This window comes from Bactrocera oleae, chromosome 5, assembly GCF_042242935.1.
Source record: "Bactrocera oleae isolate idBacOlea1 chromosome 5, idBacOlea1, whole genome shotgun sequence".
Classification (NCBI taxonomy): domain Eukaryota; kingdom Metazoa; phylum Arthropoda; class Insecta; order Diptera; family Tephritidae; genus Bactrocera; species Bactrocera oleae.
In genome coordinates this window covers 27880811-27899013 of record NC_091539.1, presented here as the reverse complement: position 1 = coordinate 27899013, position 18203 = coordinate 27880811, and the positions used below count along the sequence as shown (strand labels likewise).

At 31.3% G+C, this 18203-nt stretch overlaps 1 protein-coding gene across 6 annotated transcripts in view; it reads left to right on the top strand.

Moving 5' to 3' along the window:
- Tomosyn (syntaxin-binding protein tomosyn) overlaps positions 1-18203 on the top strand; it is a 59648-nt gene that overhangs the window by 22117 nt on the left and 19328 nt on the right. For 4 of the 6 annotated variants that reach the window (XM_070109568.1, XM_036376664.2, XM_070109567.1 and 1 more), the window contains exons 10-15: positions 208-389; positions 647-811; positions 862-1170; positions 2040-2179; positions 5653-5830; positions 15969-16803. In XM_070109568.1, the coding sequence (XP_069965669.1) occupies positions 208-389; positions 647-811; positions 862-1170; positions 2040-2179; positions 5653-5830; positions 15969-16803 (1809 nt within the window). The remainder of the gene's footprint in view (positions 1-207; positions 390-646; positions 812-861; positions 1171-2039; positions 2180-5652; positions 5831-15968; positions 16804-18203) is intronic. The other 2 variants (XM_036376670.2, XM_070109570.1) reach the window with 1 other exon arrangement.

Here is an 18203-nt window from a genome sequence, read left to right as displayed (position 1 = left end):
ACAGGTCGTTGTCTTCTTTCCCTAGTAGCATATATACTAGCAGCTATGAAGTTTATTTATATTATCTAAGTATTTAATTACAGCGAAGCACAAATAATATATTTTCTGACATTTAGAAAATTTATTAAATTTGTTTGGTTAATTATAGAATTATTGAAAATTATGTAAAACTAAATTGTATGCCTTTTTAATTGCTTGATTTCCTAGAAACCCAAGAGCCCTATGCGATAGCAGTACTTCTACAATATGACTTAGTTTTAATAGACTTACTCACGCCCGGTTTTCCATGTTTTGAATCGCCTTATCCTATGGACTTACATGAATCACCTGTTACATGTTGCACCTATTTAACTGATTGTCCTTCGGATTTGGTTCCTGCTTTTTACTCCGTAAGAATTTTTGCTGACGTTTACTGTACTAAGTAGATGGTGTACCAGTATTTATAAACGGCTTTTAGACAGCAAAGATACTGCAGAAAAGTGAAATTATGAAATGTAACAATATACTAAATATGTGTTGTTTATAGACAATTCTGACGAATTTGAACAAAAAAAGTCTCGTTGTTATACGCTGGTACATCTTGTGGTTTACACAATACCTTTTTCAGTGTTGGAGTATATATAACTAAGAAAAAATATTTCAATAGGTTGGTCGCACAACAACTAGTAAGAAAACTGGTTTTTCTGAACGAGAGTGGCCAATTAATGGCGGGGAATGGTTTCCCGCATCGTGCAGTTATTCGGAAATCGTAATCACTGGACATCAAGATGGCACATTAAAATTTTGGGATTCGGGAGCAGGAACTCTGCAGGTATGTATACAATTTTATTATTGTTTCTTTTAATTATAATTATATTCCAGATTCTGTATAAGTTGAAAACGGCAAAAGTTTTTGAAAAACCGAAAAATTCACACTCAGATAGTGGTAACGATAATCCATTTGCCATACATCATATATATCTTTGTTCCGAATCACGTCGATTATGTGTAGCTGGTGCCGTGGGACAAGTTATGTTGTTTAAATTTCGAAAAGTCGAATTAACGTCTGAGGTTATGGCGTTAGAGATTTCTATACTTTATGAAAACTTCGACGATATTTATGGTACGAGTCCAGAGTGTGATTTTATACCACATCAAGTTCAAAAAACCGAGTCAAGTGATTCTGATAAGGTAAATTTTTTATGAGTTAATTTTATATTATTATTTAAATTAAAAAGATATGCACGTTTGATAATCTTCGATACATTTAAATTTATAAATATATTTTATCATGATTCGAGGGGATCATTTTTGCTTCTGCAATATATATTTATTCCCTAAACCATGGTACTTAATATGCCACGAAGTTTGTAACACTCAGAAGGAAACGTCAAAGACCCTAGAAAGTATATATTTAAATGATCAGTGACGAGCTGAGCCAATTAAGTCATGCCCGTCCGTCCGTCTGTCTGTGTATACGCGAACTAGTCCCTTAGTTTTTGAGATATTGATCTGACTGTTTGCACACCTCCGATATCGGACTACTATAGCATATAGCTGCCATACAAACTAAATGATCAAAAATTAATTCTTGTATGGGTTTTGTTTTTATTTTACAAGATATTTTACCGAATATATCTTTCAAATCGATTATTGTGTAAAGTAATTTTTTTAGATATCATATAGCTGCCATACAAACTGACCGATCAAAATCAAGTTATAGTGTGGATTTTTTTGTATGTGTGAAGGGTGTTATAGCTTCGGTGCAACCGAAGTTAACGTATTCCCCCGTTTTTCTTTAAAGATGATATAGTGCAGGTTTCTATTAAACTTTTTGACAATTATATGGAATATCGTCAACAGTAAACCCCTTATTTTAGTTTTTTATAGTTCTCTTAGTTTTATCGTTCGTGCGAAAAATTTAATTATTGTTTTTTTAATCAAATTTTAGTAAATTGTAAGAAATAGAACAATATCAAAACATCACGTTTTAAATAAGTTGTTTTTAATTATAAATAAACTAAATTAACTAATTTTTATGTCTGTTTAATTTTTCCCAGGCCGACTGTTTGTTGAAAGTAAAAATGGGCTCACAACGAAAACCCCCCGGGTTTCAATCGCAATTAGTTTGTCTGACTACTGGCCCAAACAGAAGAAATGTCCAAGTCACATCCTTATGCATTAATTCCAGTTATGGACTGTAAGTGATGATTTTGAAATACAATACAATAATAATTGCGTAAATATAATACCGTGAGTATAGTTGCCGTTCGTCAAGTACGAGTAAATATAATAACAAAATATAAATTATGAGTGGACATCAGAGTTCTCTGAATCCTCAATGTATAAAATATTTTGGTCTCGGTACCACAAAATATATCTAAGATTAGCGGATTTTTGTAGAAATCAAGGCATTGTGCTCTACTTCTTTCAAATTTCTCTATTAAAATAATGTTACATGTTATATGCGTAAATAATAAAGATAGGTTGTAAGGATATGGATGCGAGCTTATTCTGTTAGCATTTCAATATATAAGACGGAAAGTAAAAATATACTTTGACTTCATCATCTGAAAGGCTATTTGCATTTGAATGTAGTACTTGTATTATCGATGTATATCGATTTTTCAAAGTTGCCTAGGGTAAAAAAAATTAAAAAGACTTTATTGTTTTCTCTTAATAAATGAAAATGTAACAATTTATTATATTGTAACTTTAGATCTTAGCTGTTGAAATTTTTGTTTCTGTAGCTAAGCAGTTTTAGATCTCAACACTTAAAAAACTCTCTTGCCTTTTCTGACTCGGCTAATTCCGCACGTATGCGGATTGCGCCCCTCGCGTCGGTTGGGCGGGAGGAGGGTAATCGTTGGGTTATTATTATTATTAAAATAGTATTGCAAAGGCGGCCACTGCTCTAGAACTCTGTTGACTACCATCTAAAAATATTTATACACATACAGGTGCACAATAATATTACACCGAATATCAGTACAAATTTTACCTGTCGAGAAATCCATCGTGGTGGACTATACCATAAAATGATATAACTTCGCTTCCAAAGTTTTTACAAATTTAGCTCTTCTGCTGGCGCTGTGGCAGGAGTGGTAATTTATATAACGAAATAGGTTGTCTATGTTATGGTTTTTAGTTCATATATACATCTGTGCTTTAGTCTATTACCAATGATTAATATCTGAAATATGTTTGCAATTTTCAGGCCCAGTTAACGACGTTATGATCTTCTGACCCTTGTGCCTGTTTAAGGACTGCTTAGAGATGGTTTTCGAATGCTACGCGTTACAGCATTTACATCTTATAAGTGCATATAATTTTTAACATGACGTTGTAAGTGAAACAGGTGGCCAATGATTGTAACGCCACGAATATTTTTACCTTGTCTAAGATCAGAATCTATGTCTAACCAAGGATGTTTCTCTTTCCAGTCATTTCTGAAATGGCTTTTGGTTTTTTATTGTCGCTTTTACAACCTCGATTGCTAAAAATATTTTAAATCCTACAAATGCACAGCAGCAAATACATTGATAAATATTAACTTAGCGTAAGAGTATTATTTGTCAAGACAAAAAAAAAACGTACTCTTCAACTGTTATTGCGTAAGAGTTAAATAAAACTCACCGCATAACTATTATTCTGTGAGCAATAAAAAAAAATTAAGAAATAACTCTTGTTTGGTAAGCGAAAAATAAAAATAAAAATATAACGATTATTTTGTGAGGAAAAATAATGTAAATTTACAAGTTTTTGACATATTTGTGACGTCCTCACAAAAACAAAAATTTTCTATTTCTTCATTATACAAGTATATATCCGACCGTTCCCTCATAATGAATTTTTTTTGTCAAAAATTAAACAATAACTGTTCTTTTATGTCCCTGGTTTAAAGAGAAACAATATTTGAAGATTAATTTTGGTAAATTATTCAGTTAGAAACGTTCGTAAATGAATAAAAAACAAAGTCACATGTTTTCTTTAAAGATATTAAATGTATTCAAACTCTAAAATTCACAAAAATTCAAATCTACCAAGCACTACATATTCTATTTTAAATTGTAATGAACGTCATTGTTTTCCTTTTGATTATGTTTCACATAAATCACGTAAGAAGGACAGGAAGAAGTCACTAGAGGTCAGATTCGGAGAATGAGGAAGTAGTTCGATACGAATTTGAATCAATTAGCAGCGTTTGTTTTAATATATACTGCTTCATCAAAAAACAAAAGTGGTTTTTATCCATGTTTTTTTTAAATACCAAAACTTGACTCAAAATGCTATATATATCTTACGAGCCAATTGTCCAACTGTATTTTTCAATACTTATTGAATTTGAATATAATTATTAAAAACATAACATAGACAATTTTAAAATAAAATATTAATGGTATTTTGTCTATTAATTAAAATTACAAGAGAACTTTTATTTGCTTGCCATTACATTGAAGAATATTAATTGTATTTTGTTTAGTAATTAAAAGTACAAAATCATTATTAAAATGTCTAATTTGTGGTTGGATATTCATAGTCCGGTAATTTGCATTTTTTGGGAATATTTTATTAAGAAAACATAAAATTCAATCAGTTTCATTTGGTAAAATATTATTAAAAGTATCTCAGAGTGTACAAAAAAATTATTTTTGTCTTTTTTTTTTTAATTTATTGTTTTGTAGCACTGAAGTGAGCGTCTCAAAACAAAGGAGGTGTTTTGGTCGCTTGAGGACATCTGAAATATAAAAGGTCAAGGGAATTATTGTTATGTGAGCTTGTCATTCTAGTTGGAAATAGGATTAAACAATTTCGTTGATAAATAAAAAACTGGTTGATTTCGAAAAAAAGTGATAATTTTTTAAGTAGAAATCGGGCTGTTAAATCGAAAGTTAGCGATAAAATAATCCTAGTTCCTAAGAGAGCTATTGATGAGTAAAAACATATTAAAGTTTCAGTCCAATCGGTTGGATAGAAAATATTTTATCATCCTTAATATATAGTATAGAAAAATTAAAGCTCGATTTTTTCAAACCAAGTTACCAGACTACATTACCTTCAAACACAAGCAATAAAATTATACGGCAAAATCGACTTTTTTTTGGGTATCAAACTAATTTTTTCGCGAGATTGAGTTATAAGTAAAAAAGAAATTTCTCCGTTTATCGAAGTTCGAAATTGAGCTAATTTTAAACAACAGAATTAATTATAGTATGTAAGTTACTAAAAACATATAAATTCAGGAATAATCTAGCTTTTCCTTTTATTTCAATAGTATATAAAGTTTTTATTTCTATCGAAGATCCAGCTTTGACCTCTTAAAGCAGCTTCCATATAAATTCGACCGAATAATGTTATATACCATTGAAATAAGATCAAAAGGTAAATTAGGTCCATATTTTTACTTTATAGTAAAATACGTACTATAATTATAAAGTGTTTTTTAAAGAAGCTTAATTTCAAACTTCGAAGGCAAATACTATATCGAATTTAGAGGCGAACTTTAAAAAACGTAGAAATTACTCTTTCACTTATGACTCAATCTCTCTAAAAAAATTGGTTTGGTCCACACCCAGTCGAGAGTTGTATAGTGTAATATATACAATTGTAAAAACATGCAATAAAATATGTACATATAATATATGGTACATACGTGTGTTTACTCAATTTCAGTATGGCATATGGAACTGAATATGGGCTTGTTGTTATTGACATTGTACAAAAAATTTGTTTGTTGAGTGTGGCGTGTCCTGACCTGTATGGCGCTAATGATCCTTACTCCAGAAATCCTAAAAGTCCAAAGAAAATTGAAAATAAGGAAGAACAAAGTCGGTCGCCCAGTTCGGATCAGGTAAGTGATGTCCGCTTCTCTATTTGATCATAAATTACAAAGTTTTATTCTGTTTCCTAGTAAAATGGTATAATTTTATATATTATTTTTATTTTTTATTTCCACATAACCTGCTTATTAACGCGCAGTTAACGTATTTGTAGTTTAATATTATATGTTTTTTGTTATTATTTGTTCGCAAATGATAATTTAAAGGAAGAGTGTTGTACCCCTGATACATTTTTGAATGTAAGATTGTTTAGTGAATGTGGGAACGTATAAATCATAATTTCAGTCATTTAATAGTTGGTCGCATGCACAGAGAGAATCGTACAGTATTTACTCATAGCATTGATGTAATAGGTAGGATGGAGACGTCTTCTTGGCGTAATTAGACAAGTGAAATGATTTTAATAAATGTCTAATAATTTAACCCAATTCATTACAAGTAAAAAATACATATACAATATGCGTAATTGATACACCGATTTCAGGAAAATTAAATACATTTTATTTGCTTGCTGGTCAGTAATTTGAATAGATACAACAACGAAATCAGTTCGATTTCAGAACCAAAGGAAAACGAATAAAAACACTTGATGTTTCTTTATATTATTTAGTTGCCATAACATTGAAGAAACCAAACGAAACCTAAAGTAAATTATATTTTTCATGCAAAGACAATGGTTTATTTTTGCATTTTAATGAGGAAACAAAAATGATGAAACTAATTAATTGGAGCGTCTATTGATTCCGAAAAGAAATTCAACCTTTTCCTTGGGGCAAAATTCAGGAAAGTATATTATGTTCACAATGTATCAGTTTTAAAGGCGTAATTTTTTTAAGCTAATTTTGTTTTTTGTAATAATCATTTAACCAGTGTTGTAAACTGGCGCAAGTATCTGAATGATTTTATACCACTGGAATCCTTGAGGAAATTGCAGTCGAAACTGTATGCATATTCCATTATTATAAAGTCTATGGATCGAGCCTTTGTAATTAAATTCACCAGATTTTGTGGTAAACAATATTATATAAGAACCATAAATGACTTAAAGCTTATCAAATATTGACTAAATATTTGAATCAGAGATGTTATATTTTAGTATTCTAAAACCTCTTAAATTTGACGACAAATTTCTTTCTTCTTTCCGTGTGGGGTAGGATAAAATTGTTCTAAGTATATAATGATAAGTTTGTTATTATACGAAAAAATGCTTATGATATATCAATACAATTTTTCGATATTACGAAAATTCATGCTTAAAATTTCTCATTAGAAAGATTAGAATGTTTCTTTAACTCAACTGGATTAATACCTTCTATTGATTTCATTGCACTCTCATTTGTATGTGTGCGCCATTTTTCATCAGTAGGAATGATCGAATAAATGGATTTCTGAAATCGAAAGAAAATATTGTGGATTATTAGTATTATTGCTTTAAGGTTGTGACCACTTTATTTTAATATTGTGATGTTTCCATTTCTTTGGAACTACGATCTGTAAAGACGTAAAAAATATTAAATATAATTTGGGGGTTTTTATTTCATATTAGAAATAAAAGAAATTTGTATTTGCTTTGGTCTTTAAAATATTGTGTAATTATTTTATTATTATGGCCCCCTTAATTTTGATTGATATTTGCTTTCTCTCACTGTTTTACATTTAACCGATTAATTTAAAAAGGATGGAATAATACGCAAGTCCTGCTCTCCATACAACTCACCCATTCATGTCGTGACAAAGAAAGGTACCGAAGAGAATGGAAAGCAGAAGTTGCGAATGGTAATTAATTTTAGAAAACTCAACGAGAAAACAATCCCTGCTCGATACCCTATATCTGACACTACTGTCATACTAGCGAATTTAGGCAAGTCACGCTACTTCACTACCCTAGACTTAAAATCGGGCTTTCATCAAATTAACATGCGCGAAAGAGATAGGCAAAAGACAGCATTCAATATGAATATTGGCAAATACGAATTGTGTCGATTGCCATTCGGCTTAAGGAATGCGCCAAGTATAACGCGCAATAGATGATGTTCTGCGAGAAAATATTGGCAAAACGTGTCATCTTTATATCGATGACATTATTATTTTTTCTGCCGATGCGAATTCACATTTAGTCCATGTCAATACCATATTAAAAAAACTAGAAGCGTCAAGAATGAGGTACATCAAAAAAAAATTAAAATCACTCTAGATCCAGAAGCTTTGTCTGCATTTGTTAAAATCAAGAAAATCCTTTCATCGGAAGACGTCCTCTTACAATATCCTGACTATAATCAGCCATTTGAATTAACGACCGATGCTTTGTCTAACACTTTGGGTGCAGTGTTATCCCAAAATAATCAAACCATAACAATGATTTCGCGGACTCTTTCCGTAACTGAACAAAATTTTGCTACAAATGAACGCGAAGTGCTAGCTGTAGTTTGAATTTTAAAAACTCTCCGTCAGTATCTATATGGTATTAAAAACATACATATTTTTACCGATCATCAACCACTTACGTTTTCAATTTCCAATAATCCAAATACTAAAATGAAGAGATGACGTGCCTTTTCACCAACCTTACATTATAAGCCGGGAAGGGAAAACATAGTGGCTGATGCCCTCTCTAGGCAATTCATTAACAATCTTAGTGAATTGAGCGAAAGAGTACATAGCGAACAATCTCTCAGTTACGTAGTTAAAACAATAAAGGTCGCAGTAAATCAATTTAAAATCCAGCTGATTTTGTAAAAGGCGCAACTGTAAACAAACGTACAAAAATTCTTTTCCAAAAAATTTTCCGCCACACAATTAGTTTCGACACTATAGAAAACTTGTTATTATGTTTAAAAGATGTGATAAATCCAAATACGACTTACGCAATACACTGTGACCTCTAAACATTAGCAAAAATTCATAATCCTTTGGTATCGTCTTATTCTGGAGCTAAATTTTTACATACGGAACTACTGGTAATAGATTTAACGAACCAAAACTAGAAACGGTTGCCACTGTGCATAACCGCGCTCATCGTTCATTGCAAGAGTATTTCAAGCAAATTTCTAGCAAGTATTACTTTCCCCACATTAAAAAGCTTTTAAAATCTATAATTGTTAATCGTAAAATATGCTTGGAGAACAAGTATCAGCGTAAACCAATCAATTTAGCAATAGGAAAAACACCAATTCCCAATTATCCTGGTGAAATTTTACATCTCGACATTTTTATAACAGATAAACAGCATTTTCTAAAATGCATCGATGTCCCGATCTTCATTAGATATTAAGGATGCACTACTCGAAATGCTGTTAATATTCCAAAACACAAAGTTAATTGTTTCAGATAATGAAAAATCTTTCCAATCCAATTTAATAAAACCATCTTAAGAGATAATTTCTCAATTACGCAATTTTTTGTATCAACATTGCATAATGAAACCAACGGGCAAATCGAAAGGTTTCACACAACTCTTATGGAGAGCCCGTTGCATTAAAGAACAGCAACAGCTGAACGAAACTGTAGATCTCCTTCTTTTAGCGACACATAAATACAACCATACCATTCGCTCTACAACAAATGCCAGGCCCATTGATATTTTTTATAACTGTTCACCTGAAAAGCTATTCGAAGTCCACGAAAGATTGGTTAAAACACAGGAAAATACCCTAGAGCGGTATAATCAAAATAAAGGAATGAAAACTTATGAGCCTGGAGACAAGGTTTTCTTGAAAAGAAACAAAAGATTGAGAAATAAATTTAGTAAAATTTTTAGTGAAAAAACGACCGAAGGAGATTTAGGTACTATGATTTTAATAGACGGGAAAAAAGTTCATAAAAGTAATCTCAGATGAGTATTTTAATTTTCCTTATATGTCTAACAGTAACATAAATTAACACACATGCAAATAAAGTCACAAGAACAATTAATAATTTTTTTTCTTTTCATCAAATTTGAATTATTACAACAACAAAAAATAAAACCTGTAATAAATTAAGATAACGCTTTGTCCTAAACTATTCTAGTTACATATAAAAAGAAAAAAAAAACCAAATTGTATTATTGCATCGTTAAGTATTCAAATCGTAAAGCAATCTAAAATTAAACCTTAAGTAGAAATTGTAACAAAGTAACGCTTTGTACTAAGCTATTTGAATTACACATAGATTTAAAATGAATTGTTATATTGTTAAGATATTTAACTTGTAAAACCATGTAAATTATGCTCAATCGTGCTAAACAAGCCGCCAAAGTTGCAAACAATTATGATAATCAAAATTTGTGAACATTTCTACCCAATACCATCAGTTGCCGAACTTAAAAGTGGATAAATAGACTCATGCAACAGGGACGTTCCGGACTTAACGAGCAGAGTAGTTATGGTGATATGCGAAATTCTCTGTCTACTATGAGTGTCTTACTTTGCGCTTAATAAGATATACAGGGGTGTTGTGGAATCCAAGACAGATTTACGTAGTTGTCAGAATTGCAAACCAATTCTGATTTTGAATGGCGTCACAGAATCCTATTGGATTTGCGTCTTTTAGAACATATGCAAAACCAATACTCGAATCAGCTGTTTACTAATGTGACAAAATTTGCAAATGAATAAATTAGGAAGCGTTTTATATATTTGAAATGCTGAATGAAGTCTACGAAAGTTAACAATGAGTAATAAAAGGAAAATATTAAAAGATCACAGTAATCCACATGACGCACCGGGGGAGTCGCATGCGAAATTTGGCTTGCATTTACTTGTATGTTTGTATACATGCTTACTTTACAGATTATTTAACAATAGCGAATAAAATCATAGCATAAAACCTGTTTTGGTTGGAGTATTATCAGTCAGTTAACAACACTATGGTGTAGCATTGAGTCATTAATTAAAGTGTATTGCGGTTCCGACAAGTGAGCAGCTTCTTGGAGAGAAAAGGACGTGTGCAAATTTCAGATTGTCTCAAAAACTGATAGACTAGTTCGCGTATATTCAGACAGACGGATATGGCTAAAACGACTCAGCTCGTCATACTGATCATTTATGTATGTATATATTTTATAGGGTCTCCGACGTTTTCTTCTGTGTGCTAAAAACTTCGTGCCAAACTTAATATACCCTGTTCAAGGTATAAAAATAATTAAATTTATTCACCTAGTTTGCGCCATATATTACAGCATGGCCTTAGGTTTGAAAGGCACACGGTCAATCGACCGTTTTAGACAAATGCTGTTCATTTCATTTATGCACATTAAAATATGACTAAACAGGTTTAGTTCGTCATCTTTATTTACATTTTTGAAGTGGTACACTTATTTCAATAATTAACTGAATTAGAAAAAAATTATGACACTAGTCTTCGACTGTAGTAGATAATTAGCCTCTAGACCGTTCAAAAAATAGTGGTGTTAAGTTATTGTATAACAAATAAATTCCATAAATAACACATAAAAAAAAACGAAATTATTGCCCAGGATATGTTAACAAATTTTGATGTTTTCAAATGTCCAGATTACGCATTCTTTCATGAGTATTGAATGTGCTTTAAAAATTTTGTAAGCTTGTAAGCGATTGCTCAATTTGTATGGCAGCTATATGATAATGATCTGATCTGAATAATTTTTGCGAAGAATACATTGTTGCCTTAAACAATAACTCATGCCAAATTTCGTGAAGATATAACGTCAAATGAAAGAGTTTTCCATACGAGCACTTGATTCCGATCGTTCAGTTTGTATGGCAGCTATATGCTATAGTCATCCGATCTATACAATTTCTTCGGATATTGCATTATTGCCCTAAGTAATAATCCATGCCAAATTTCGTGAAGATACCGCGTCAAATAAAAAAATTCCCATACAAGCACTTGATTCCGATTGTTCAGTTTGTAAGGCAGCTATATGCTATAGTGGTCCAATATCGGCCGTTCCAAATGAGTAGCTTCTTAATAAGAAAAAAGCAGGTGCAAAATTTCAAATCGATAGCTTAAAAACTATGATATATACAGACAGACGGACATGGCTAAATCAACTCAGACAAGTTCGCGTATATTTAGACAGACGAATATGGCTAAAACGACTCAGCTCGTCACGCGGATCATTTATGTATGTATATATTTTATAGGGTTTCCGATGTTTCCTTCTTGGTGTTACAAACTTCGTGGCAAACTTATCATACACTGTTCAGGGTATAATTATGCGGAAGGCTTAAAGGTTTGAATAAAAATCAGGCGTGGTGATATTTAGACTTACAGTCTACAAATTGTCCTGATTTATTTCCATGATAATCTCGCTTTTGTTTCATAATTAATTCGCTTGTTCTCAGAAACAATGTTGTCGCCCAATTTGCAGAAATCGGTACAGCCTACCAGTAAAAATAAATGTGAGGGTAAAAAATCTACGCCAAATTTATTTTTCTCAAAATGGACTAAGTGTTTTAATACGTAATCAAGTTAGGAATTATAAATCAATTTGTCAAACCGTTGAGGTGGAGGGATATTAATTTAATTACATTTGTAGAAAATTTCCGTAGCTTAGTATAATTATAAATTAAAATCTGGAATACTTGATGATCGTCAAATATAGCAATTAATGAAAAATACAGATTTTATCAAAGATATGACTGTTCTGGAAAGTGAATCTTGGAAAAGTTTCGTGTTGATACAAAGTTCAAAATTTCTTAGCTAACCATATAAATTTTGAAAAAATCGTTCAAAATATGCGAAATATTTTGAGATTCTGGGAGCAAATGTGAGTATCAATTTAGATTATTTCCGCAATTTTAGAAATTATAGTGAGTAACAGAGAGAGCGGTTCCACCAGGATATAAAGGTTATGGAAAAAAGTTTCGAGGTTAATGGAATCGTGATATGATGGCAGATTACTGCTGGTTATTAAAAAGAAATTGCCAACTGAAAAATTATAAACAAAATGCTCATAAAAGGAGTTTTATTGAAGTTTTCACAATTTTCGTTCTGTTAATCTTGATGTATCCTTATTTTCTGATTTTTGTAATGTAAACAATTTAATAATAAACAAGAGCAAATCTTAAAAAATCATTGATAGTTTCATGAATTGTGATACAAATATATCTTATATCGATCCTACATCCAGGGCAACAAAACCAGTGTAATGTTTATTTATTGTGGCACATAGCAAGTAGTTTTTCAATCACTTTATCAAAATAATCATATAAAAAGCTATTTTTTAGCGATACCATAAAATGATTACACGCAATTGTTGTAGAACAAGAAAAGAAAAACGTTAACTTCGTTATAATATCCTTCAGAAATAAAAAAATGTTTCAATACAAAAACTTAATTTTAATCGGTCAGTTTGAATGGCAGCTGTATGTTATAATAATCCGATCTAAACAATTTGTGCGATGACTGTTCCATTTCCTTGGAAAATAATCCATGCCAAATTTTGTAAAGATATCTCGTCAAATAAAGATGGGTTCCGTATAAGAACTTGATTCCGTTCTTTCAGTTTGTATGGCAGCTATAAACTATAGTGCGCTGATATCGGCAACTCCGACAAGTCAGCAGCTTCTTTGGGAGAAAAGGACATGTGTAAAATTTCAGATCGATATCTCAAAAACTGAGCTAGTCCCTCAGTTCCCCTCGCGTATATACAAACAATCGAACGGACATGCCTAAATCGCCTCAGCTTATCACGCTGATAATTTATAAATATATTTGATTGTGTATTCGAATTTTCCTTCAGAGTGTTACAAACTACGTGGTAACTTAATAAACCCCGTTCAGGGGTTCAAAATTATGTGGTTATTTACTGAAATTATTCTTTTGTTGTTTGATAATGTCCATCGATTTAAGTTATATTTCGAAGAAAGACGATAAACCTAAATCTAAATTATTAATTTAATATTAAAGTGATTAAAGATGGATGACGGATTTGACTAGTAGTTTTAGCTTATTATTAAATTTAATATAAATTAGAAATTTACATTGATTGAGCTGAAGAATATTGACGCGGATGAGTATAGTTTCTCTTCAGTATATTGCCATTTGAATTCTTGAATTTTTCTCCCGTTAATTTTTTCAGAACCGAAGAAATGTGCGTTGAGTCAGAACGTGAAATATTGGTTTTCAAAACTTTGCGGTTTTGCTGACTATTAATTTGTTTACTGTTTACTATGTAAAAATCTTTTAGTTACAAGGTCTTCCATTTGCTTTGAGAAAATTTAATTTTTATTTGTTTTTTCGCCATAACATATGGAACGCAACCTCAATGAGGCCTCTATCTCAAATTTATTGTTCATATTTTCTTTTCCTTCTTAGGTAGTACTGAGAAGTCAATACTGTAATATTATATAAATATTCATATGAAGATTATTATTCGAGAATCAATGATTTGTTAACGTGGCTAATGAAATAATTTGGAGACTCAAATATGCAAGTATTTCGGAAACCTTACTGAACAACAAACTATCATCATTTCCAATATCTTCCACTGGAGCATAGTACCCCCTAAGACTATGGTTAGATATAATTGCAGTTCTTTTTTTTTTAAACTGGGTTCCGTGGAAATGTGCAGCAAATACTTCTCAGTATTTTGCAAGTTAAGTGATATTTTTAGTTTCACTGAAATACGATATTTTCGGTCTAAATATCCAGTAGGAAATGTTGCCATATTCTAAATTTCCATTCTTTAAAAATCCTCTGTTTATTTACATATAATTCAGATTATTACACCTAAAGATTAGACCATGTATTAACCATTAAGAACATTCAACTAACTGATGTTTTTCCACATTTTTTTTTATTTGTTTACCAAAACTTTTATTGAATGCATGCACTGGTTATAATGAAACTAATGCAAAGATGTGGTGCACATTATTTAGTTGTAATCTGCCACTTACAAAGAATTTAGTTTTTAATTTATAAATATTACTTTTAATTCCAACAATAAAACGTTCGTTGTTCATCGCTTTTCTTTTGGAAAACTGAGCGTGTACTCTTCAAATTCAGATAACTTACGCGTTCCGGTCATCTTTGTCAAAGTCCGCTGCCAGCTAGCCTCCATTAAGCTTAGCACAATATTCTGCTCTTATTTATTGATAGTTTTTGACCTAAAACCAATAAATATTTTTTAACTTACATTTTATAAAAATTCGTTAAATGTTTCAAACACGTTTCTTGAATTTTGTTGTTGCAAATGCTAGTAACGACTCAACTTGTTTATGGACTTGGGTACGTTTAGTTTAAAATTACAATACAAGTTGGACTGTTCGTATCATTTATGACGTAGGGCATTGCAATATTGTTTCTATCATTCTTAAACTGTATCATTATCAATTGACAACACAAATAGCATGAAAGAAGGTTGGAAATAATGTTGTATGAAGTAAGTTGTGGTCCTAAAGATTTATCTAGTGCTCATTCATAATAATTCAATTGTTTTACTTTGCAACAATCACTCAAGTCAGATATTCTTTTACCCACCCAGGCTGAATTAAAATATTGATCAGCTGCTGTTATTTTCTGACTACCGCAATATTACCGGTTCGATAATAATAATATTTTAAGCATATATGTATGTATGTAAATGTGGTTTCGTATGGATTTTGGACTACTACTACTTGGATACTAAAATATTATGTTTATGTAGCAAAAAGCATGTATTATATTTTGAGCACTTTCTTGAATAAAGTCTTAGTAGTTTTCCAACTCCTTCGTCTTATATTATAATATAAATTACAATGCTTTAATGACCCTAATACACGATTACAAATTACCTAGCAGGATAATAGTTACTGCCAAAGTCGGTATAAAGTGTAAAGAAATAAGTCTATTTTTTGTTTATTATTTTTCATATGAATTTCTAAATGAGCTATATAATTATATGTGTTGTAATTTTGTATATAGAATTTGTTACTGAATGTCCTTGCAGTAAACCTTTGCTAATAATATACTAATATTTATAGTTACTTTTTTTCGGGGTTTAATGTTGTCAAACATCTCTGCATAAAAAACGAACCTTAAATCTCATCTCCCTAACGCTTATGTTTTAAATATGTCCAACTTGTACCGCACTAAACTACATGAAATGGACACAATACTCTTCACAAACGCTATATGTTCGTTGTTGAATGCAAAGTATGCAAAATTATCCTCATTTTTTGCTTAAATTATTATAAATTACTATAGCTGAACGACACCACTAGTCCTGACAGCCCATCCATTGAATTTATTCCCGAAACAAATGAGCCTTTTTCATCTTACCAAAATCAGTCAAATTCATCGCGACCCACATCTCCGGAAAATGAAGGTATATCGATGAATGTTGTGTCGAAAAGTCCACTTCGTGAGGAAACAACCGTAGCGCCAAAAGAATTGCAGGACAGAAGAAAGTCGATGTCATGGAAAACTTTTAATCTTAAACGTCAATTATCTAAAGTCAATATGAAAATTGGAATCAATGTGAATACAGAAATCGATTCCTTGAAAAACAATTCAGTGTTTTACATGCAAAAAGAATCATCGCCAATTGAAAGTAGTGGTGAAAGTGTATCGCCAAAAGACAAAAACATTAGAAGTGAGAGTAAAGAATATACCTGTGATTTTGGCAGCGAAGCTGATTCCGAACAACGTGATTGTGATGTTCAACAAATAAGTACTTTCGCTACAAAAAGTGACATTCATACAAATTCACATCCAAATGATGTTGCGACAGATGACGGTGATATTTTTGACATTACAAATGAATTTCAAACAAACATGAAAAAAGTTGAGTTCGAAAAAGAGACAACTGAGAATTCCCAAACTTCACGACCTAGTGACTTGCCTCTCTGTGCGACAGGTGATACTAATCAGGGAGATACCATGTGCGCTAAAACAGCGCGACAAAATTTTAAAGAGAAGCAAAGGGATCAGCGTCTACTATCAGTTCCGAATATTAAATATCAAACCAGAGATATTCGAGCAAGGACAAATAAAATTGATTCCTCGCCGTCTCTAAGCGGAAATGTTTCAAAAAAGATATGTAAGTACTTTGCTACCTAAGAAAACCAAACAACACAATTGTACATTTTCACATCTTGAAAATATAAGATTTGTATGTATGTATATGTAAATAGTAATAAGCTTAAGTAATCTACAGGATTTTAAAAATTTGTTACCCAAACTCAATTAAAATAAATACTTGAATTTTGGCATATTTTGAAATAAAAAATATAGTGTCGTCCCAGTACTTAAGCTTGATGTCTAAGATGCGTGCGCCTTAGCACATGAGTGGTTTGAATTGCAATTTTTGTTTCTGCTCCAACAATGAAAAATTAATTTTGGTGGTTGAAACATTTTATTGATTTTCTAAGTAGTTTCTATGTCAATCAATATACCAATTGAGAAAATTCGAAATAACCGATTAATTTCATGTTTCGGTCGGCCTAAAATGATATTGTCAGTGTTTGAATTGTCTTGGTGAAGGATCATTAATTTTTTTTTTGTTCACACATAATTGACAGGTTAAACGTTCCTACAATTTATACGAATAAAAATAGACAATATTTTGATTAAACGTGCTTCGCTAATAAACAGCCGATGGCCTGTTCTTGGGTTTGTTGTTTAACGTCGTCAATACGTCGGGGAACATTTATAATAATGTATGTATTTTGAAATCAAAGGGAGCCCTAGAATCTACGTACATATTGTTGTCAAAACCGTTACTTCAAATTGCTTAACCTTAGTAGCGCATATCATGAAGAATGTGCGGCCGAAACGTATACAGTAATTGAGGTAAACGCAAGCTACAAACATTAATATTTAACTGATGCTTCCATTAGGAGAGGGCGTACGCTGTAATCGTCGTGTTTGATGTATTTCGATTATTAAATTGCCAACAAAATGGGTTTAAAATACACAAAAGCATTGTTATTTTTATCTTCTGGGGGTTTACAATAGTATTTGTAAGCTTGGGGACATAAATTTGTTTTACTGTATAATAGCCGGAAATTTAATTACTTAAGGGTCGAGTAGGGTTAATTCGTGTGAAAAAAAGTCTATTTTTATGATATTTTTTTGATGAAATAGTTAAAATCTATTTTGAAAAAACGAATGGTACATTATAGTAGGACAAAGGAAGAATATTATGTTAAATTTTCATGGCGAAATATTAAAAAATGCGGTAATGGCTGCAATAACTCTGGAGCGTCTCCGAAAGATGTTGAATTGCGGCGCCCCTCATAAATTGGTGCTGGATCGTCCGGATTTAAAATCTCAATATTCATTCGTTAGACAATAGTTTTTCCTAGATAAGACCGAAAGGGTTTTTGAAATTTAAATTTATAATTTTTTATAGAACCTTGAAGGAAAATATCAGTTGCGAGGAAACCGCTTTAGTGTTTTGAAATCTGATTTTAAAAAAGGGTTCTTAAGTTTCGAAAA